This window comes from Pithys albifrons, chromosome 7, assembly GCF_047495875.1.
Source record: "Pithys albifrons albifrons isolate INPA30051 chromosome 7, PitAlb_v1, whole genome shotgun sequence".
NCBI lineage: Eukaryota > Metazoa > Chordata > Aves > Passeriformes > Thamnophilidae > Pithys > Pithys albifrons.
The window spans coordinates 22,273,613-22,291,170 of NC_092464.1; the positions used below are offsets into that span (position 1 = coordinate 22,273,613).

General features: G+C 37.7%; 1 protein-coding gene across 3 annotated transcripts in view; it reads right to left on the bottom strand.

Annotated features, from left to right (window-relative positions):
• Positions 1-8,891: 8,891 nt before the first annotated feature.
• ABCB1 (ATP binding cassette subfamily B member 1) overlaps positions 8,892-17,558 on the bottom strand; it is a 51,361-nt gene continuing 42,694 nt past the window's right edge. For 2 of the 3 annotated variants that reach the window (XM_071560535.1, XM_071560534.1), the window contains 5 exons: positions 16,473-16,629; positions 15,968-16,165; positions 13,585-13,791; positions 11,941-12,087; positions 8,892-10,660 (listed from right to left, as the gene is read on the bottom strand). In XM_071560535.1, the coding sequence (XP_071416636.1) occupies positions 10,466-10,660; positions 11,941-12,087; positions 13,585-13,791; positions 15,968-16,165; positions 16,473-16,629 (904 nt within the window). In that variant the 3' untranslated portion in view covers positions 8,892-10,465. Of the gene's footprint in view, positions 10,661-11,940; positions 12,088-13,584; positions 13,792-15,967; positions 16,166-16,472; positions 16,630-17,558 lie in introns of those variants that run through there. The other variant, XM_071560536.1, reaches the window with a different exon arrangement.

The following is a 17,558-nucleotide window of genomic DNA, read 5'->3' on the forward strand; positions in this document are numbered from 1 at the left end:
CTCAAGGCAGGAAGTGGCTGCCAAACTGTGCATTGAAAATGAGGAGGAAAAAACTATGATGGGAGCTATGAGGGTAGTGAACAGCACTGGATGACAAAAGAAAGATGCTATGGTGACCTGGGAAGCCAGGTATACATACCTGAAGGTCTTTAACTGCCTGAGTCTGGTAAGAATGACAGCTGGAATATAAAGGGAGATGCAGGTCGGGGGATGGTTTATGTTTTCTGTGGATAACACAATTGTTATTAAATTCTGGGTTTCAAAAACTCCTGCTAGTTTTTGTGGTCATGCTGGTTATAAGTATTTTACTTATATAATATGTTTAGGTAAAATATCAAAAAGGTGGCAAGGATGATATTCAACATGTGCATGACCTTGTTTTTTGCCTTTAGTCTTGTACTTGGAGTTTTTTGCCATGTATCTTTTTGTCTTAAAACTCTCCCCAGGTTTATGAGGCCTCTAAGACCATATTCTCATCAAGAAAGGGACTGCACCGCCACATGTTTCGTGATGCTGTTTGAAACTAATAAAAATAAGTGAAAAGATAAAAAATTGGCAGTAAAATTACATAAAATTTCATTAAAAAAGCAAACCCTCTTTAGCCACTGTTATAAAACCAGCCAACATATGGAAACTTTATTCTCACCTTTCAATTCCTTTTCTCTGTCCTCCAAATGCTACCACAGTTTGAATGGCTGCCAGAGCTTCCTCTCTAACATCTGCTTTTGCACATACAGTTAGCTGTTAGTGAGTGAATGCAGAGATCGTCTGTGTAGAAGCAAGATATTTTAACTCTCCCATTTAAACAAAACCAAAAGAAGCTCAAGCATTGTTCTGATGTCTAGAAGTTCTTAATTTGTTCCACTGAATTTCCTATCAGATTTGTTTATTTATAAAGACTTACAAAAAACCCCACATTTAGCTTACAAGCAGAAATTTAATGAAGGGCATCGTGACAATGCTTGCCTTGCATAAAATACATTAACTAGAAAAATGCATGTTGTCTGCAGCCAATAAATGAGTTTGGGTTTGCAGTTCTTCTATACTTTCTTCACTATGGATAGTCAGAGGAGCTGACTAAAATCCCTTACAAATACTATCATAGAATATCCTGAGTTGGAAGAGACTCAAGAGGATTATCTACATACAATTCCTGGCCCTACAGAAGACCACCCCAAGAATCACACCATGTGCCTGACAGTGTTGTACAAATGCTTGCACCTCTCAAAAGTCTAGGGAGGCAGAGTAACGATCAGGCAGTTCTGCTTTGTGTCAGGAAAATCAGTTGCCCAACAAACACAGGAACATTCATGCTCCTGACACACAGCAGGCTGCAGATGAAGATATAGCAGAGTACTTGAGTTATGAAGTGGTAGAGACTGCACAGCTTAAATACAGTTGGGATTTTCATTTGAGCTGCAAGGGCAAGGCTGGTCTGTGTCACTGAAGTTTAGTACCCATTTGGTACTGAACATCCTCATGTCCTTTTGTAAGTCCTAGCTCAAAGAATTATATTTCTACAGAGGATATCTACTTCTTTATCAGAGTGGTCTGCATACACTTTTCATGTGCTGTTTTCAGTAAATTATTGGGAGCCAATCAAATGGCAAAGAGATAACCTGGAGCAGAGTTCATGGTGTGTTGGCTGCCTGGCTGTGTCTGCCCATGTCCCTGTGCTGTCCCCCAGGGTAATGCTCTCTCTCTTTGAGGTCAGAACTTACTGTCGCTTACCTCTGACAACTGCAGCTGTGCTGTTTTACTTTATTTTGGTACTTATTTATTTTTACTGACAGTACTTGTGAAAAAGACATGGGTACTGATTTATCGTTTCATATGAGGCTGTGTTATAATTCCATAAACTTTGCAGCAGTAAAGCTGAGTCCGTGGTGGAGGCACAGCACTTCTTCATCTGTACCAGTGTCATCATGCACCGATTCACACCTGTGGCCAAGGTCTAAAGTCATGAAGAGACAAATTGCATTTTTAAGTCTTACAGACACCAAATGGGATTAGAGAAGATGTAACTTACCAGTTTATTGAAAACTCAAACTTTTCCCCCTACCTTTGCACAAAGAGCTGATGAGAATTCCAGAACAGGACTGAGTGCCAGAACCATAAGTGTCCATTTCCTACCTTTTGTAGAACCAACCATAAATGTAGTGAAAAAAGTAGCCACTGCCTGAATGAACATTGCAATTTTTTCCCTATTCCTTTTTTGATCTTGAAGGTGTCACTAAAAAACAGATGTGAGAGATTCCTTTCCCAGATGTCCCTCAGAATCAGAGGCGTGGCAGCCATTTATGCATTGGACTATGCCTTAAACTCTTGTGGTGGTTGCCTGCTGACAGAGGAAGGAAAGCATCAGAGAAAAGGAAAAAGGATGAACAAAAACATTGTGGCGGAAGAAGAGAAACCAGGTTTCAAGGTGGGCAGGACTGGTGGCAAAATGGGAGCTGGAAAGTGCAAGGGAACAATGAGGAGTCAAAGATGTAGACAAGGGGGAAGAGTAAGAGTGGGAACACACACTGAGAGAAAGGCATAAGAACTGCTATGGGAGGAGAACAAAGTGTCCTGACACACAAGAAAGGGAGGAATAACCCTCTCGCTGGGCTTCAGGCAATAAAGACTGTAGGTTTGCAGGAGCCTTCTGCAGACTGGGATTAGAGTGGGAAATCAAGGTGCCCTGACTCATACAGTGGCGTTAGCTCAAAGACATAATAAAAATTGAATTCTTCTGTTCCATGAAATTATTTATAATAAGATTAACCTCAGACTCAACATTAGAATAATCTGTAGCAGACATTCACTTGAGATCTCTATTACAAGAAAAGAATAGCCATGAAGTGAATGAAAACTTTCCTAGGACCTGGTCATTTCTTTCTCCAACTTCACCACTGGGAGTGTAAGAAAAATTTCTGTAGAAAAGTTCATTGATCTACAGTGCTAACAAGAAAAAATTGCCAGAGAGAAAATTGTAGAAAACCTTGTTGATTGTTTTTTATTTAATCATATGATAATAATTTTCTTCTGTTACCTCCTCTTCCAATAATACTGAAGATTAAGAGAGAGAGCTACTTAGCACCTTACCTAGTCTCTGACCTCCTTTAAGGCAACTGAAGCTATGCAATACATTGCACCTGGGAGGGGGAGAGGCTTTTCCTAAGTACTGGCTTCCCTTTATTTTGGACAGCTGCTGGGGAGAAGCCACTGTTTGCTAAGCTGGTGAGAGCTCCTTCCAGCTCTGCTCTTTGCCTTCCCTCCTCCATCTGTGGACACCCTGAACTTCGGAGGGGGGGAGGGGGAGGGGGAGGGAGGGAGGGAGGGAGGGGGGGGGAGAGAGAGGGGGAGAGAGAGGGGGAGAGGGGGAACGAGAGGGGGAGAGAGAGGGGGAGAGAGGGAGAGAGAGAGAGGGGGAGAGGAGGGTCACAGCTGCTTCAGTACACACTGCAGACTTTTTTTTTTCCTGGGGACCAACTTCGACTGCAAGGAGATTTCTGGGAATTACCACCACTCTGCAACTCCCAGCATTTCCTTATTTTGAACAAAGGACAAGGAGAGAGAGAGTCTGCTCTTCCCCCTATGGGAAAGGCTCCATCCTGCGCCATGTGAGTCCTACATCTCCTTGTCTCTGCCTCACTGGGAAAAGACTGAGAATTCACCTCGCAGCCAGCCAAGGTGTGACACTGACACTGTCCATAAATATAATTGCACCAGGAGGAACCTACAGTTTTTAGGGGTTGTTTTTGTGTTGGTTTTTTTTTTTTTTTGGTGCTTGGGAGTAGTTTGCTTTGGTCTGTTTATAGTTTTATCTATATAGTAGTTAAGAGCAGTTATCCCTCTTATATACATTTTCTAATTATTTTTTTTTTATTTAATAAGGGGTGATGTGGTTATTGAGGAGGACTCCTCTCCTCTGGTTTCAGTAAACATTTCAGTTTCCCTCAAACTAAGACAATACCCATGAATATATTCACTAGATATTTCTTCTTGAGAAACAACCTCATTGTAGAAACGGACTTTTCCTCAGTGTAAAGTGATAAACCATCTCTGTGTCCAGTTTAACCAATTAGAGAATTAAGTTATTTTAAAATTATTATTTTAATTTAGGTAATAAGAAAGTGCATTGTACATTTGTTTTTGAGTCTGTGGTATATTAAAATGAATCAAACATTGAATTTCCTGTCCATAACTGCAAAATCAAGCAATTATGTAATAATTTTATCTTCTATTAACAGGAAATACTAAATTCACCTAGTATAAAATAATGGGGTTGGTGATAAGATGCCTATTGTCTTGCAGGTGAACAGTTTCACTTAAACATAACTGTAGCATTTGAATACCCTATTTTGTCAATTTCTATGTATGTTTAAAATTTATAGGGCACATGAAATTCAATGTAGAATGATAGTGGTGTTGAATGTAGTGTCTCTTAAAGAAGTAACTCCCTGAGAAAAATGGCACCCAAACTCTATATCTGGAAGAAAAATTACTCAGACTAAATGAAAACCGCTTTGCTCTTGTAATAATAGGAAATATTTTTAATACATGGGAAGATTCCTCTTTATCCTTCTACTTTAATAGATTTTGTGACAGATAAGATTAAATTAGGAAGAAATAAATGAAAGATCTTTGATTTAAATGCAAAGATTTGTTGCCTCTGGTAGGACTGCTTGATGTAACACAGGCTGGGATGAGCAGTTAGTGTCTACTGCCTCAGTTCTAGGTCATAAGGACTCTTAACTATAGAAGACATGGTAGAGATACTGTCAAGACCCTAAACTGATGCTGTTCCCTTAGGCAGGAAAGAGAGTGGGAATCTTGGACAGTAACCAAATGCTCATTAAGACTATTGCTCTTTGGATTAGACAGAATGCTGCATATACTGAATCAAAAAAGATATACATGTAGAAGTAAAAAGAAAAAGACAAAGCAGACCATCATAACCATTTTCTGAACAAAGGAGGCCATCATGTGGCAAATTAAAGACATGGCCACAGAAAGAAAAATTGTTGATTTATAGTATTGGATAATAAAGAAGATAATACACAACTTTCATCATGAGCTCAAAGAAAACTGGTGACAAAGTTCGGACACAAAAATTCCTCCTAGCTTTTAATTTTTTTCATGAGTAGTTCTAGAGAAATTTTGAAGGATATTTTGAAATTTTAGAAATTCTTTATCAATAAAAGGTTCTTAGATGGAAATCACATTTATTTTTTCTATCATTAAAGTCTCATAGGCAATAATGGGAGAATGAGAGTTAGAAGGCATAATCATATCTTCAGAGGAAAGATTTCAAATATCTACAAATGAAAGCCATTTGAGCAACGAAATTTCTGATTATTTATCATGCTCCTCAGGAAATTGCAGGAAAGAAAATTATAAACCTCTGCAAAACTAGATTGTTTTGTGTTTCTTTGAATGTACCCTTAACAAGCTGAACAGGGAAATAATTGCATCCTGAACTGTAATTCTCAAATCTAGCATGCATGAAGAGTGATGCCTAAGTTGTTTCTAATTTAGGAGATATTTAAATAACTCTCATGTTTAATAACTCACCTTCTTTTACATTGAAGAATAGACAGACATGTGGAGATACATATTCTACCCATATAAATCTTCTGAGCACATCATTCTGCCTGCAGCAGGGGGGGAAGGAAATGGTCAGGCAGGCATCAAAGCTGCTGGCTCTGTCACATTTTCTTCTCCCCAACCAAAAAAGAAGTGATGACGTCATTTGGAGCCCAGCCCACAGGCTCAGGTCTCTCTCCCACACCCAGAAAGGGCAGCAACACCTCTCTCTATGCCCTTGGGATCCTCTCAGGGTGATGCCAGGAGCCCTCCAAATGAACATCCTGGCAGGTTGCCAGCCGAGTGAGCGTGGCAGACACCAGCAAACCCCCATCCCCACCAAAGACATAAGCCAGCACACTGGATTGTGAGCACAGTTGCCTTTCAGAGACCTCTCCTGTGCTTTGCACTGAACTTTTTGCCAGCTTATGAAAAGCGCAGTGACAAAAGCACCACGCGAATAGCTGTTCTAGGCCACTCCTCTCTCCAGCATCTGGGGCAGAGCTGTGCCACACCCAAAAAAAAATCTTGGGCAAACTTAATTTAGATTAAGAATTCACTGTACAAGTAGAAAAAAAGGTTATAATTCCATAGTGCCTTCTTCTACTCGTCCCTTGGGATGTGTGCATAAATTTTTTTTGTTTGTTTGTTGAACAACATGGAAACAATGTATTGTTTTACAGCTCTGATTTATGTGCTTATCAAGGAATGATTGAAGAGTTTGTGCAACAAGCATGAACATTGATTAATACAAAATGAAAACAGCATAAAATGAGATATATGTAAAAGTGAAGGCAAGAAAAAATTCATCTTGGGGAAGACAAGAGTGCTTAAGCAGAAAAAAGTGTGATGCCAACGTTAACTAAACAGATCCTCGGAGCATCAGTAGTAAATACAGTAGATAATGCAAGTGACCTCACACCTATAGTAGTTTCATTCTTTCTAAGTTCTGCTCTGACTCCCTTTATATATCACTGTAAATAAAGATGATCTCATTAAGAACACTTAAAAAGTAAGTGGAAACTAATAGCTATGCTGTTAGATAGATATGCATTCCTTCTTCCTCAACATTTCTTCATTTTAATATCTTACATATATGAACTTAATTTTTTCTTGCATTAATCAAGTTATTAACTTACCTCTTATTCATCTGTGATTTAAGATCCAAATCAGAATTAACATGGGAAATAAAACTATTCCTGTTTGTTAGATGATGTAAGGATGATGCTATTTCCTCTTGCAGTATTAAAAAAAATCTTAATGTATTTGTCTCCTTTACTTAGCAAATGAATTATACCATTTGTAACCAAAAGGACTTCAATCATATCTATAAAGACATATAATATACATGTTATACATGGAGGTGCAGTATTTATCTTTTAAGCTATCAAAATATCAATGACTTTAAATGTTGGGGTATTTTAAAATAGTCCCATACAATTTCTAGTGTTTCTGTAAAAAGTGTCTCTGTCTTGGTGAATACAAGGCTGCAACCAGTGCTTATGGATCTGCTTCTGTGAAACATTCTGTAGTGGTGGATCTAAGATGCTTATTTTAGTAGAGCAGTCATTCCCAAGGTGTGACTCATTTTCTCTACCCTAAGGCATTAACAGGCTAGGTGTTTATGACAATCATGATCATGTGTTCTTATGAAGAAGTTCTTATGTGCTAGTGACAGCAACTCTAGAATGGGATGAACTGTGACATAGTCTTCATGAGCCAGACCTTTGTTAACTCTGCAGAAGATGGACTTGCTTGGATAAATGACTTAGGTATGAGTGCTGACTTTAAATTACATGCAGTCCTGTCCTAGATCTCTACAGCAACAGCATTAAGACACTGATCTCCCTAGTTGACAGAGTACAGCTAGAATGCAATGTATGCAGGTTTAAGCACATAAGGACTAAAGGAAATATACTCAGTTTACAGTAACAGGGATTGCTAAAGATAGCTGTCCTTGTGTGTTCTGCACTTTTCCTTCCTGTTCTCTACTTTTGATATCTCTACAGTTCATTAAACTCACAGCAAAGGATTTGAAGTTGCTGCTGGTCCTTTTCTTACTCTCTGCTTTCATTTTACTACATTAAAATAACTAGAATAAAAGATACTGTCCTCTCTTATAAATAGACAATGAATGAATGACTAAACTACATTGTTCTAGACTATTTGTCTCGAAAACTAGGTCCTTGACAACAACAGTTATTTATTGGCTTTTTCTGCACAAGAATTGCTGGTCGAGTGTTTTCACCCTGTATTCACAGGCAGTGGACCATGTTTTGAGGGAGAGTAGTAGGAGGAAGAGTTATAAATTGCAAATATACCATAATCCTGAAGGAAGAGATTAACTTTATGTCTATATGCACTATGAATGATTACAAGGCTTACTCTTTAACTATTGTTTTGATGAGATCTTTAGTGTCTTATAGAAATTAATGCTACCAGGAAGGTAGTTTTCATACACCAGTATAACAGCAAGAAAGAGACAACCAGTTCAAAGGATTTTTTGTAAGAAAGAATAACCAGTTCCATTAAAGCAAGCTTGATGGGGAGGCAGTGTCAGGGAGGAAGACTGTTGACTTTCTCTAACATGTGGGATAGTTCAGGAAGAAATCTGAGGGAATGTCTGAAAAACAGACTAGTGGAGATCTAGAACTGATGTGCAGTCTCCCTTTGGAGAGGATACATGGTTTATGGGATTGGTGAGAAATACTCCTTCAGAAACTCTTGAGGTGAGGGAGATGATGGAGTTTATTTACATACTCACTGTATGTTAGAAATTACAGAAGGGTTTAGTGGTGAGGTACTCGCATAAAAGTACAGCAAATTGTCCTTCTAGTGGTAAGTATGCTGGAGAACTCTGGCAATAGCAACACCCTGATAAGAAATGTGGTAAGAAAGACTTTCTAGATCTAAACTCTCTTTTAGTTCTGAGAGCTCTATTGTGATTAGTCATTTCAGCACAAGGGCTATCAGACTGTTGGACTTAAGTCCTTCTTGCTTCCTGTCTCTCCACACTCGGTGGTGTATGCTTGCAAAGTGGTTAGGATTGCCAAGGTGGTGTCAATGCTGACATCTCCCTAAAGATTTATTCCAAAGGTAATGGGTCAAGAGGCGCAAGAAATGTGGGGGAAAACTGCTAGACTACCTTCCCTCAAACCATTTCCCTGCTTGAAACTGCTGCAGGCTCTCCAAAGAAGAATAAGACAGAGGAAAAAAGGCCTATTACTTCAGAATAATGACATGGTAAATCAAGCATCTTCAAAATTGCACAAGTTGGGGAAAGAATCCAGTAATTACTAATCTAATGATTAGAAACTGTATAATTAAAAATTCTAGTTTAATAACAAAATACTAGCATCCAGAATTTAGTGAAACAAAACCCAAGTCTATTCTTACTTGAATCTTCAGACTATAATGTTAAAGAGTATCTCTTCAATTCTTGCAATTGCAAGTCTAACTTATTTATATTATTATACAGAATAGTAGCCTTACTCATGGACAAGAATCCTTCTATATTAAGTAAAGCACAAATAGAAAACAAACAAATTTCCCAGTCAAACTGGTTTTCCATCTAAGATAGAAACAAAAGAAGATGGGTATGTGATTCAAGAGGAATACAATGAGACTGCATCAAACAACATTCTAAACAGTGTTGCTAGTACATTGATGAGCCTAATTGATGTGTATATAAATATCTAGATGCAGGTAAGACAGACTAGATGTATAAATCTCAGGGAATCAGAAATTGCCATGGTGGAAGGGTGGAGGATTGATTAATCAGGCCAGTTTTAAACTTAAAAACCAAACTTTACTGAATAAATATTAATTAACAATATACATTGCTTATGTTTAGTCACTAGTAATTATTCATCAATATTACTACATATTTAAAGTAGCTAGCATTTAGCAGTCGTCCTAAATTAGCAAATAATATACAATATCACAGAGCTGATGCCAAGGATTTAGCACCAAGATTACAGTCCTTGAGAGTCTTAGGCACGGTGATCGGTCCAAGAGCTCTTCAATGAAGGATGCCAACACTGAAAAGGATGCCTTCCTTCCCCCTCCTCCAAGTCCAAGTGCAGGATTTTCACCTTTTATAAAATATTGCAGTCTTTAGAGAGTTCTTAGTCTTTGACCTCTGACCCCTAGGACTTGGGGAGACTTGCAAAAAGCAACTTTCCCAGTCACAGCAGGTGCCTTGTCTTGCCCATCAGTTGTGGTTTGGCTTTTTTTCTTATCTGCTGTTTCTTTTCTGTGTTATGTTTCAAATAGTCTTCTTCCGCCTCTTAAGGTTGCAGCTCTCCAGTGATTAGTTACTAACCATCCATAAGATTCTTAGGTTTCTGGGATTCTTCTTTTCAGCCTGTGTCCATATTTTCAAGACATTTGCTGTCATCTCAGGCTAAAACTCACCACATCACAAGAAGTGAGAGCTGGAATCCAACTTCAACTGACCTGCAAGTTCTCATAACAAGTTGGTAACAAGCCTAATAGGCCAAGATAGACGGTGTCTTACACAGTGAGTTTAAGGCTTGAGGTTCGTTTCTCACAATAGCAAAGTTACTGAGCATGAAAATGTTTTCTGGTTGCTTACAAGACATGCCTGATTAATGTGATATTTTATGCAGTTCAAAGCAAGCTAATATTAATTACATTTGGCTTAGCATGCTTATACTTTCATGAATGCAATAGGCCACTGCTTTGGCCACACAGTAAAGCAGTTTGAATAATGAAAACTGGTACTTATTTACTTAGTTTTGTGCGATTTATGAAAGGAAGGAGGAAAACAAAAACTATCAAGACAGACCCTTGATACTGAAATAATTACAGTGGCAGGAGCAGCTCCAGTGGCAAGTCAGAGACAAGCACTGCCTTTAGTTTACATGTTGCATTACACACTTTGAACATTGACCAGAGAATAATAAATGCCTTTTTCAGCCAGAAGCTGCTGGTGGGTGCCTTGCTCTACGACCTTGCCATTCTGTATCACGGCAATCTTGTCAGCATTTTGGACGGTGGAGAGGCGATGAGCTATCACGATGCATGTACGGCCTTCTCTGGCTTTGTCCAGTGCTTCCTGAACAATCTGCACAAGGAAAAACCAAAAGGTGAACTATTCTGGCAGCTGTTGTGACACGCACCTCAATTGTCATCTGTGAAGTAAACTGCAATAGGATAGTGAGGGAAAGGGAATATCTTGCTCAATCTTCCTGATTTAGGATTAGCCTGTGTTTGCAAAGGGTCAAAACTGTTACAGCGGTTGATGCTCTGATAGTTGAGAGGATTAGATAGAATCAGGCACATTACTGAGGTACATGGCACAAGAACAAGAGAAAATGGTCATAAATCATAACAGGAGAGGTTCTGACTGGATGTTAAAAATAGCATTAACTGCAAGGATAAATAAGCATTGGAACAGGGATAAAAGAATCTCTGCTGCATCTCAATGGAGATTTTCAAGGACCCTACCAGATAGAGCACTAAGCTCAGTCTAGGTCTGAATTCAGTATTGGCCCTTGTGTGAAGAGGAAGTTTAATTGGGAACCTCCACAGGTGCCTTTCATGACAGATTAATTATATAGAGCAGTTAAGTCAGTATTCTTGGGTCAACTGCAATCATACAGGTTCTCATGAATTTGCAGGGAATCTCATGAATCATCTTTTTCTTAGAGCACTGGCAAAAAATACTAAAGACATCTGCTTACTTTTATTTATTCCTTATGTTTATTAATGCAGAATAAAATAAGACATAAAAATTCAATACTTAACTGGCACATAATTAAGAAAACAGTGAATCATGGGATTATTTATTGGCATTTTCCTCTCAAACCTCATTCTTTATGTCTACAATTGATCAAAACTTAGTTCAAGTGTTTTAACTTTTCAGATTATAGTATTTGATATAATATTTGCCTCAATAATAATAAATATTTTTGTGGACTCTGTGTTGTTTTTCTACAGCTAGGTTGTACTTCTGTTGTACCTAGATTGCAGATTTGGGTTTTAAAAAGAAGTAAGTGTTCTGCAAATTTTCACTGGAACTTACTGTATTAGACATAAACATGAAACAAGCACTTTCTTAGTTGAAGTCTGAAGGATTTTAGTCTAAGCTGCATTCTTCATTGCAATTTCAATCTGCCTACTGCCACACAGATGCAAAAAATAGTTTTTTGGTTTTTTTTGCAAGAAAGATTAAGATATTTATATTTGTTTATTAGCATAAATATGTAGTTTGCCTATGACAACGTATTTCCAGCTTTTGGCTTCAATCTGGGAGAGTAAAAACTATAATCTTAATTTAAAAATAAAAAGAGAGGTGGGGGCTACGAGTTTAGATTCCAGACTCCTGGCTCCAATTTAAGTTACCTTTTCACTTTCTGTGTCTAAGGCAGAAGTAGCTTCATCCAGCAGCAGAATTTGGGGCCGACGTACGAGAGCTCGGGCAATTGCAACACGTTGTTTCTGGCCACCAGAAAGCTGAGTTCCCTTGTCTCCTACACGAGTATTGTATTTCTGGAAATAACAGATTAAGTTCAGGCTATGAATGCAAATCAGTTCTGAAGTATATTGCAGCATGTCAGCTCTGACACCAGCCACCCATAAACTGCATATTCCATGCCAGAAGGTCTCTGAAAACATCTGACCAGAATTGCTATCTGACACAGACCTACAGGTCTTTCACTAGAAGACTTCTTTGTAACATCAAGTATTTCATAAATTCAAGCAACAGCTCTCTGTAGGACTGGATTGCAATGTTATCCTCAATCAGGAGATGAAACACCAAAGGTCAGTGATAGTCTGTGACAGTGTTGGGGCGGTCAAACCCTGACGTTGAACACTCCAATTTAGTGTTCAAACAAATCAGTTATTCTAATTCTAACCCACTTTTGTTCTTCCTTAAAAAAAAAAAAACCTACACTATGTAAGATGTACCAGTTCAGGCCAAATTATGTATCTATATATGGACACAGACATTTACACATTTTTTCTGTATCTGTCTGAACAACTATACTTTTAATTTAGATAGGTAAGTTAAGGCAGACCAGTCAGGTCTCTGGACAAAGTCAAGTGTAGGTTATGGTAGTCTGTGAGGTATTAAATATTCATTTGCAAAAACCACCAAAGTTGTTTGAGACATCATTATGTAACATAAGCTTTCTCCATGAAGTTTTGGAAAGGGTAGATCTTGATAAGTCAATAGAAAGTGAACATGGTCTGCAAAAATCATGGGCCTTGGCTTTTGTATTTTTTCAAGACATGCAATAAGCCATTTATCCACCTGAAACTAATCAGAATATGCACAACATACAAAGCTGGTGACCTCCTAGCTTCAGAAAGTTTTGAATGCAAGTTGACATAGGTTATAAATTGATTTGTCAGGTACACAGAAGAAAATCCATACAAAAATAAATAATAAATTTTTTTCTTACCTTAGGATGTTTCCAAGACAAAATCATGCAAAGTAAGATGAAAATTCAGGGGAAATGGGATGAAATGTTTAGTCTTTCTGAATACTTATTTGTAAATATTCTAACATATTATGAGTAGGTCAGATACATATATATATATATATGAAAACTTCTTAGTGATTTTTGGACCATAGGAATACTAGAAATTTAAATTCGTACTAGGTATAACTAGAAGAAACGTGTAACCTTGTCAGTCTAGCAGAGTCATTTACACGTTTGAAATAGACAAAAGCTTAAAAAGAAATGTCCAACTTACTTCAAACCCTCCACTCCTCTCCTCATTTCCAGCTCTCAGTTACAATTGTGTCATTTCTTCCCTGAGCTCTTGAATGTTTGTCTCTCTATCTGACACTGGAATCTCTCAGAGTAAAAGTAAGTATGGTAAACACAGTTAAGAAAGGAAAAATATTTTAAAAATAGTTTCAGTTCTATTTGCATCTCAGGGAATTATGGTACCCAGGTAATTACAAGTAGACACAATTTTTCACAGCCACTTCAGGTCACCTCCAGTTCTGAGTGGGAGAGAAAAGGAATAACTTACATCTGGCAGAGAGTCAATGAAGGTATGAATATTGGCTTCTTTTGCTGCATTAACAATTTCCTCAAATGGCACGTGCCGGCTGTTATCTCCATACGCGATGTTCTCAGCAATAGTGCAGTCAAACAGGACTGGCTCTTGGGAGACAATACCAATCTGGGCTCTCAGCCACTTGATATTTAGTGCTTTTGCATTTCTGCCATCAAAAAGCTGAAAAACCAAACATTTCATATTTTAGTCACATGGCTCTATATGTATTGGAGACTTACTGTAAATTCATACACAGAAGTTGCGCAATTGCAGCTCTTTCCTGAGAGATATTAATTGAAAACTCACATAATCTCTTGGCCTCCTCCTCCCCTATGCCCCTAGATTTTCCAAGGGCTATTATATAAAAGTAAGGATAGTCCCTTCTACTCCCTCAGTCCCTTTCTTTGTTTCAGGATTTAATTAGGATTTTGAAGACAGTGGAAGAAAGGGTATTCTGAGGCAACTTCAAAAAACTTTGGGTGAAGTTCTTTCATTTCTTTCTTCAGCAGGAAAAATTTCCTCTACGTTGCCCGTACATTTCCCCTAAAGGAATAGATTCACAGCAGAATTCCATTAAAATAAAAGAAAAATTTGGTTCATTTATTCACACACTTCTAATTTACTTATGGATTCCTTAAGATGTCACTTGCAGCCTGTTTTCTTTATTGGCAACTCACACTTCTGCAAAATTTGGCTGCTGAGTTGCTATAATTGTTTCTTAGATAAATGAAAACAGATAAATATAGATATAGATATATATAAATTCTATCTCTGTTTCACAATTATACAAGTCATCTCCACTAGGACACTAATATCTGAGGACATTAAAAGGGCTGTTACATCTGCACTAGAATCACCCAGTGCAGCGCTCAGGCTCGGTGTTGAGTGACATGATCAGCTGGGTAGCTGAAGAATTGCCCTCTTCATATGCAGCTATTGGAGGAGATTAATCTACTAATTCCACGGTTTTGCTAGAACAGCCAATTTGCAGCCAATACAGCTGTTTTTCAAAGAAAAATGTTTCATAATGAACCTGATTCAAAACCCACTGAAATCATCTGCAGCTATAAAGAAGGAAAAATAAGCTAGGAACAAGAAATTGCTTTCAGCTATATAGGTATTTACTATCCTTTTTCCTTAGAATACCAATGGATCTGCAGGCTGCTAGGGCTGATGTCCTGCCCCTTATTTGATGTGAAAAACCAGTTAAGAAGATAGAGAACAGTTATTATGCATTTTGGATCTACCATACCGAACAGCATGACTTGAAGCCATAGCTACTGTCCTTACCAGAACAGCACAGTGCTCGCTTTTGTGAACAGATGCTCTAACAGTTGCTGCTTTCAAGCACACATCTCTTTCACCTCAGTTCACAGGACAACTCAGCTTCTGAATCAGTCCACCACTTTTTTGGTTTCTATGCCGAAAGTTTGTGCTTTTTCTTTCAGTAAACCATTTTTGATTGTTAATGGATACAAGGGCAAAAACATTGCTAAGGAAGTTGTACTTAGATAAACATACTTCCTGGGCACCTGACTGTTTCTTTCTACACATCATTTTGCTCCACTGGACATGTTTGGGCATTTCCACCCTCAAAAAATCTTGCCCATAGCATCTAGACCTTATTTAAGTATAGCTTTATGTTTTGTGAATATCTCAGCAGAGACAAGTTCTGAAGGCCTTCTTCTCACTTCATCAAAGCTGAGCACCAAAATGTGTGCCTTCTTTTTCAAACACAATCTATGAGCCCATTTACATCAAAGAGTAACAGGAATAAACACTACTGTTATGTGAAAAATAACACATGTAAAGTTGCTTAATAAGTAGTGTAGGAAACTTGACATATATTTTAAACCAAAACTACTGAAAGTATTTACAACCTATTACTTGTTAGGTAGACATGCTCTGAAAGATGTTTCTGACAAGTAAAAATTATGATAAAAATTATTTCTGGCAATGTTCACTGATTTTGTTTTTTTTGAAAGAACACAGATGGCAAATTCTCTTACTACACTATACAGAAGTAGAGATTTATATGTATATTTAACAATTTTTAAAGTGTTCATCGTATAAAAAAATCAGGAAATTTGCTTTGAATTCAAAGCTGTCATTAGGTCATGGATCACACCTATTTTTACCACATAGATCTTGTTTCTTTAATTCCTTATAATGAGGGAAAATTAGGACTTGTATATAAGTCTCATTTAATTAAGGAGCCATGATGAGCCAGTCCTGATCTTTAACATTAAAAATACTTGAAAAAAAAAACTAGAAATGTCTGTTATGCTTTATCACATCACATAAAACCAGTAAACATACCCTCAATTTATTGACACGTTCTTGCAAAAATACTTACCATTTCTCCATCAAGTGGGTCGTAAAATCTCTCGAGCAGCTGAACAACAGTGCTCTTTCCACAGCCACTGCTACCAACAAGAGCCAGAGTTTGTCCCTTTTCTACTTTTACATTCAAACCTTGGAGGATTTTGACTTCTGGTCGGTTTGGATAGTTAAATGCCACATCTTTGATTGTTATGTTTCCCTCAAATGTTTCCTGTAATTAAAATAGTATCATTGTTACATCTTTAAGACAATTTAACAGGTGATTCAAATGGAATTTCACAAGTACTTCCCCCTCCTTCACCCTCAAAATCAGTAGGGGTTTTCAAAACAAAACCTTTTGCTCAGAGTGCCAAAAGCTGGACACAATAGAGAACTCGGCCCATGTTGAGTCCAGATAGTGTCAAGAATGCATTGAGAAAAGGATGTAATCGGGAGAGGAACAATCAGTTTGAGGAAGTGAGAAGAGTGCTGTTCATGCTACCAAAAATAGTATCAGCCATTACACATGGCTTACTTACAGGCTTCTCTCCTTCCTCACTGTAACTATCTATTGAGGGCACTCTTTCAAACAGCTGAAACAGGTGGGCTGCTGAGATCTTGGCTTTGGCGTAGTCTGGGGCAAAAGAGCTGGTTTGTCCTAATGCCATTGCACCAAATACAACAGCTGAAAATACTCTATAAAAGAAATCAGGAAAAAAAAATCAATACACAATGAAGAAAAGGAGAATGAAAATGGGGCTGCAGTCGACTTTTGCTTTGGCTCAGAATAAAAAGAGGACTACATTTATAAAGAATAGAGCAGTTACAGACTATTATTGCTTTAAGTACTCATTCAGGTCCAGAAATTTCTATTTACCCTCTTTTAATGATATAAGAGAAATATGGCTGCATTTCAAATTCAGTGTTCTCCTTACTTATTAGCACTAATTTCTTTATTTTTTTTTAATATTGGTTAACTATATTAAGTCTCAGCTGGGGCTATAAGGAAAAGGGTCAACGGATGGCAAAATTCTTACTCTAACTATGTTCTACCATCACTGTGGTTTCCTCTCTATGGGTCAATGACCTTTGGGAGTAAGCGATCAATTTTTAAGGCATCAATGAAAATAAGAAATCAAGCCTGGAACAAGGTGACAATAAAGATTTAGTTTTCTATCACACCTCTACTGGAAAAAATTTCAGGGTTGAAAACTATGCTATTATTGTTTAATGGTGATTTTTATGTAAATTTATGAAGTTTTATGGGCTACATTAGAACAGTTTAAGAGCCTGCTGTCTTCAGCTATTAATTACTGCCACACAACAGAGGATTGATTACTTATCACTGAGGAATGGTATTTGACTTATGAGACCTCAGCCTGTTTTAAGGCTAAGTAAAATAGATTCATTTATTTTAAATTTTGCCTGTTCTCTTCAGAGGTACATAAAATAGTCTGGTTTATTCTGCATTGAAACAGCCTAGAAGGACTCACACAATTTTAGGTAAAACAACCCCTTTCATAGCTAACTGAACCACTGGAAGTGCACTGGCTGGAGACGTTCAGCTAGTAGATGGGATTCAGACACTTTCCAGCAACTTCCAGTCAAAACAAACTCTGTTAACC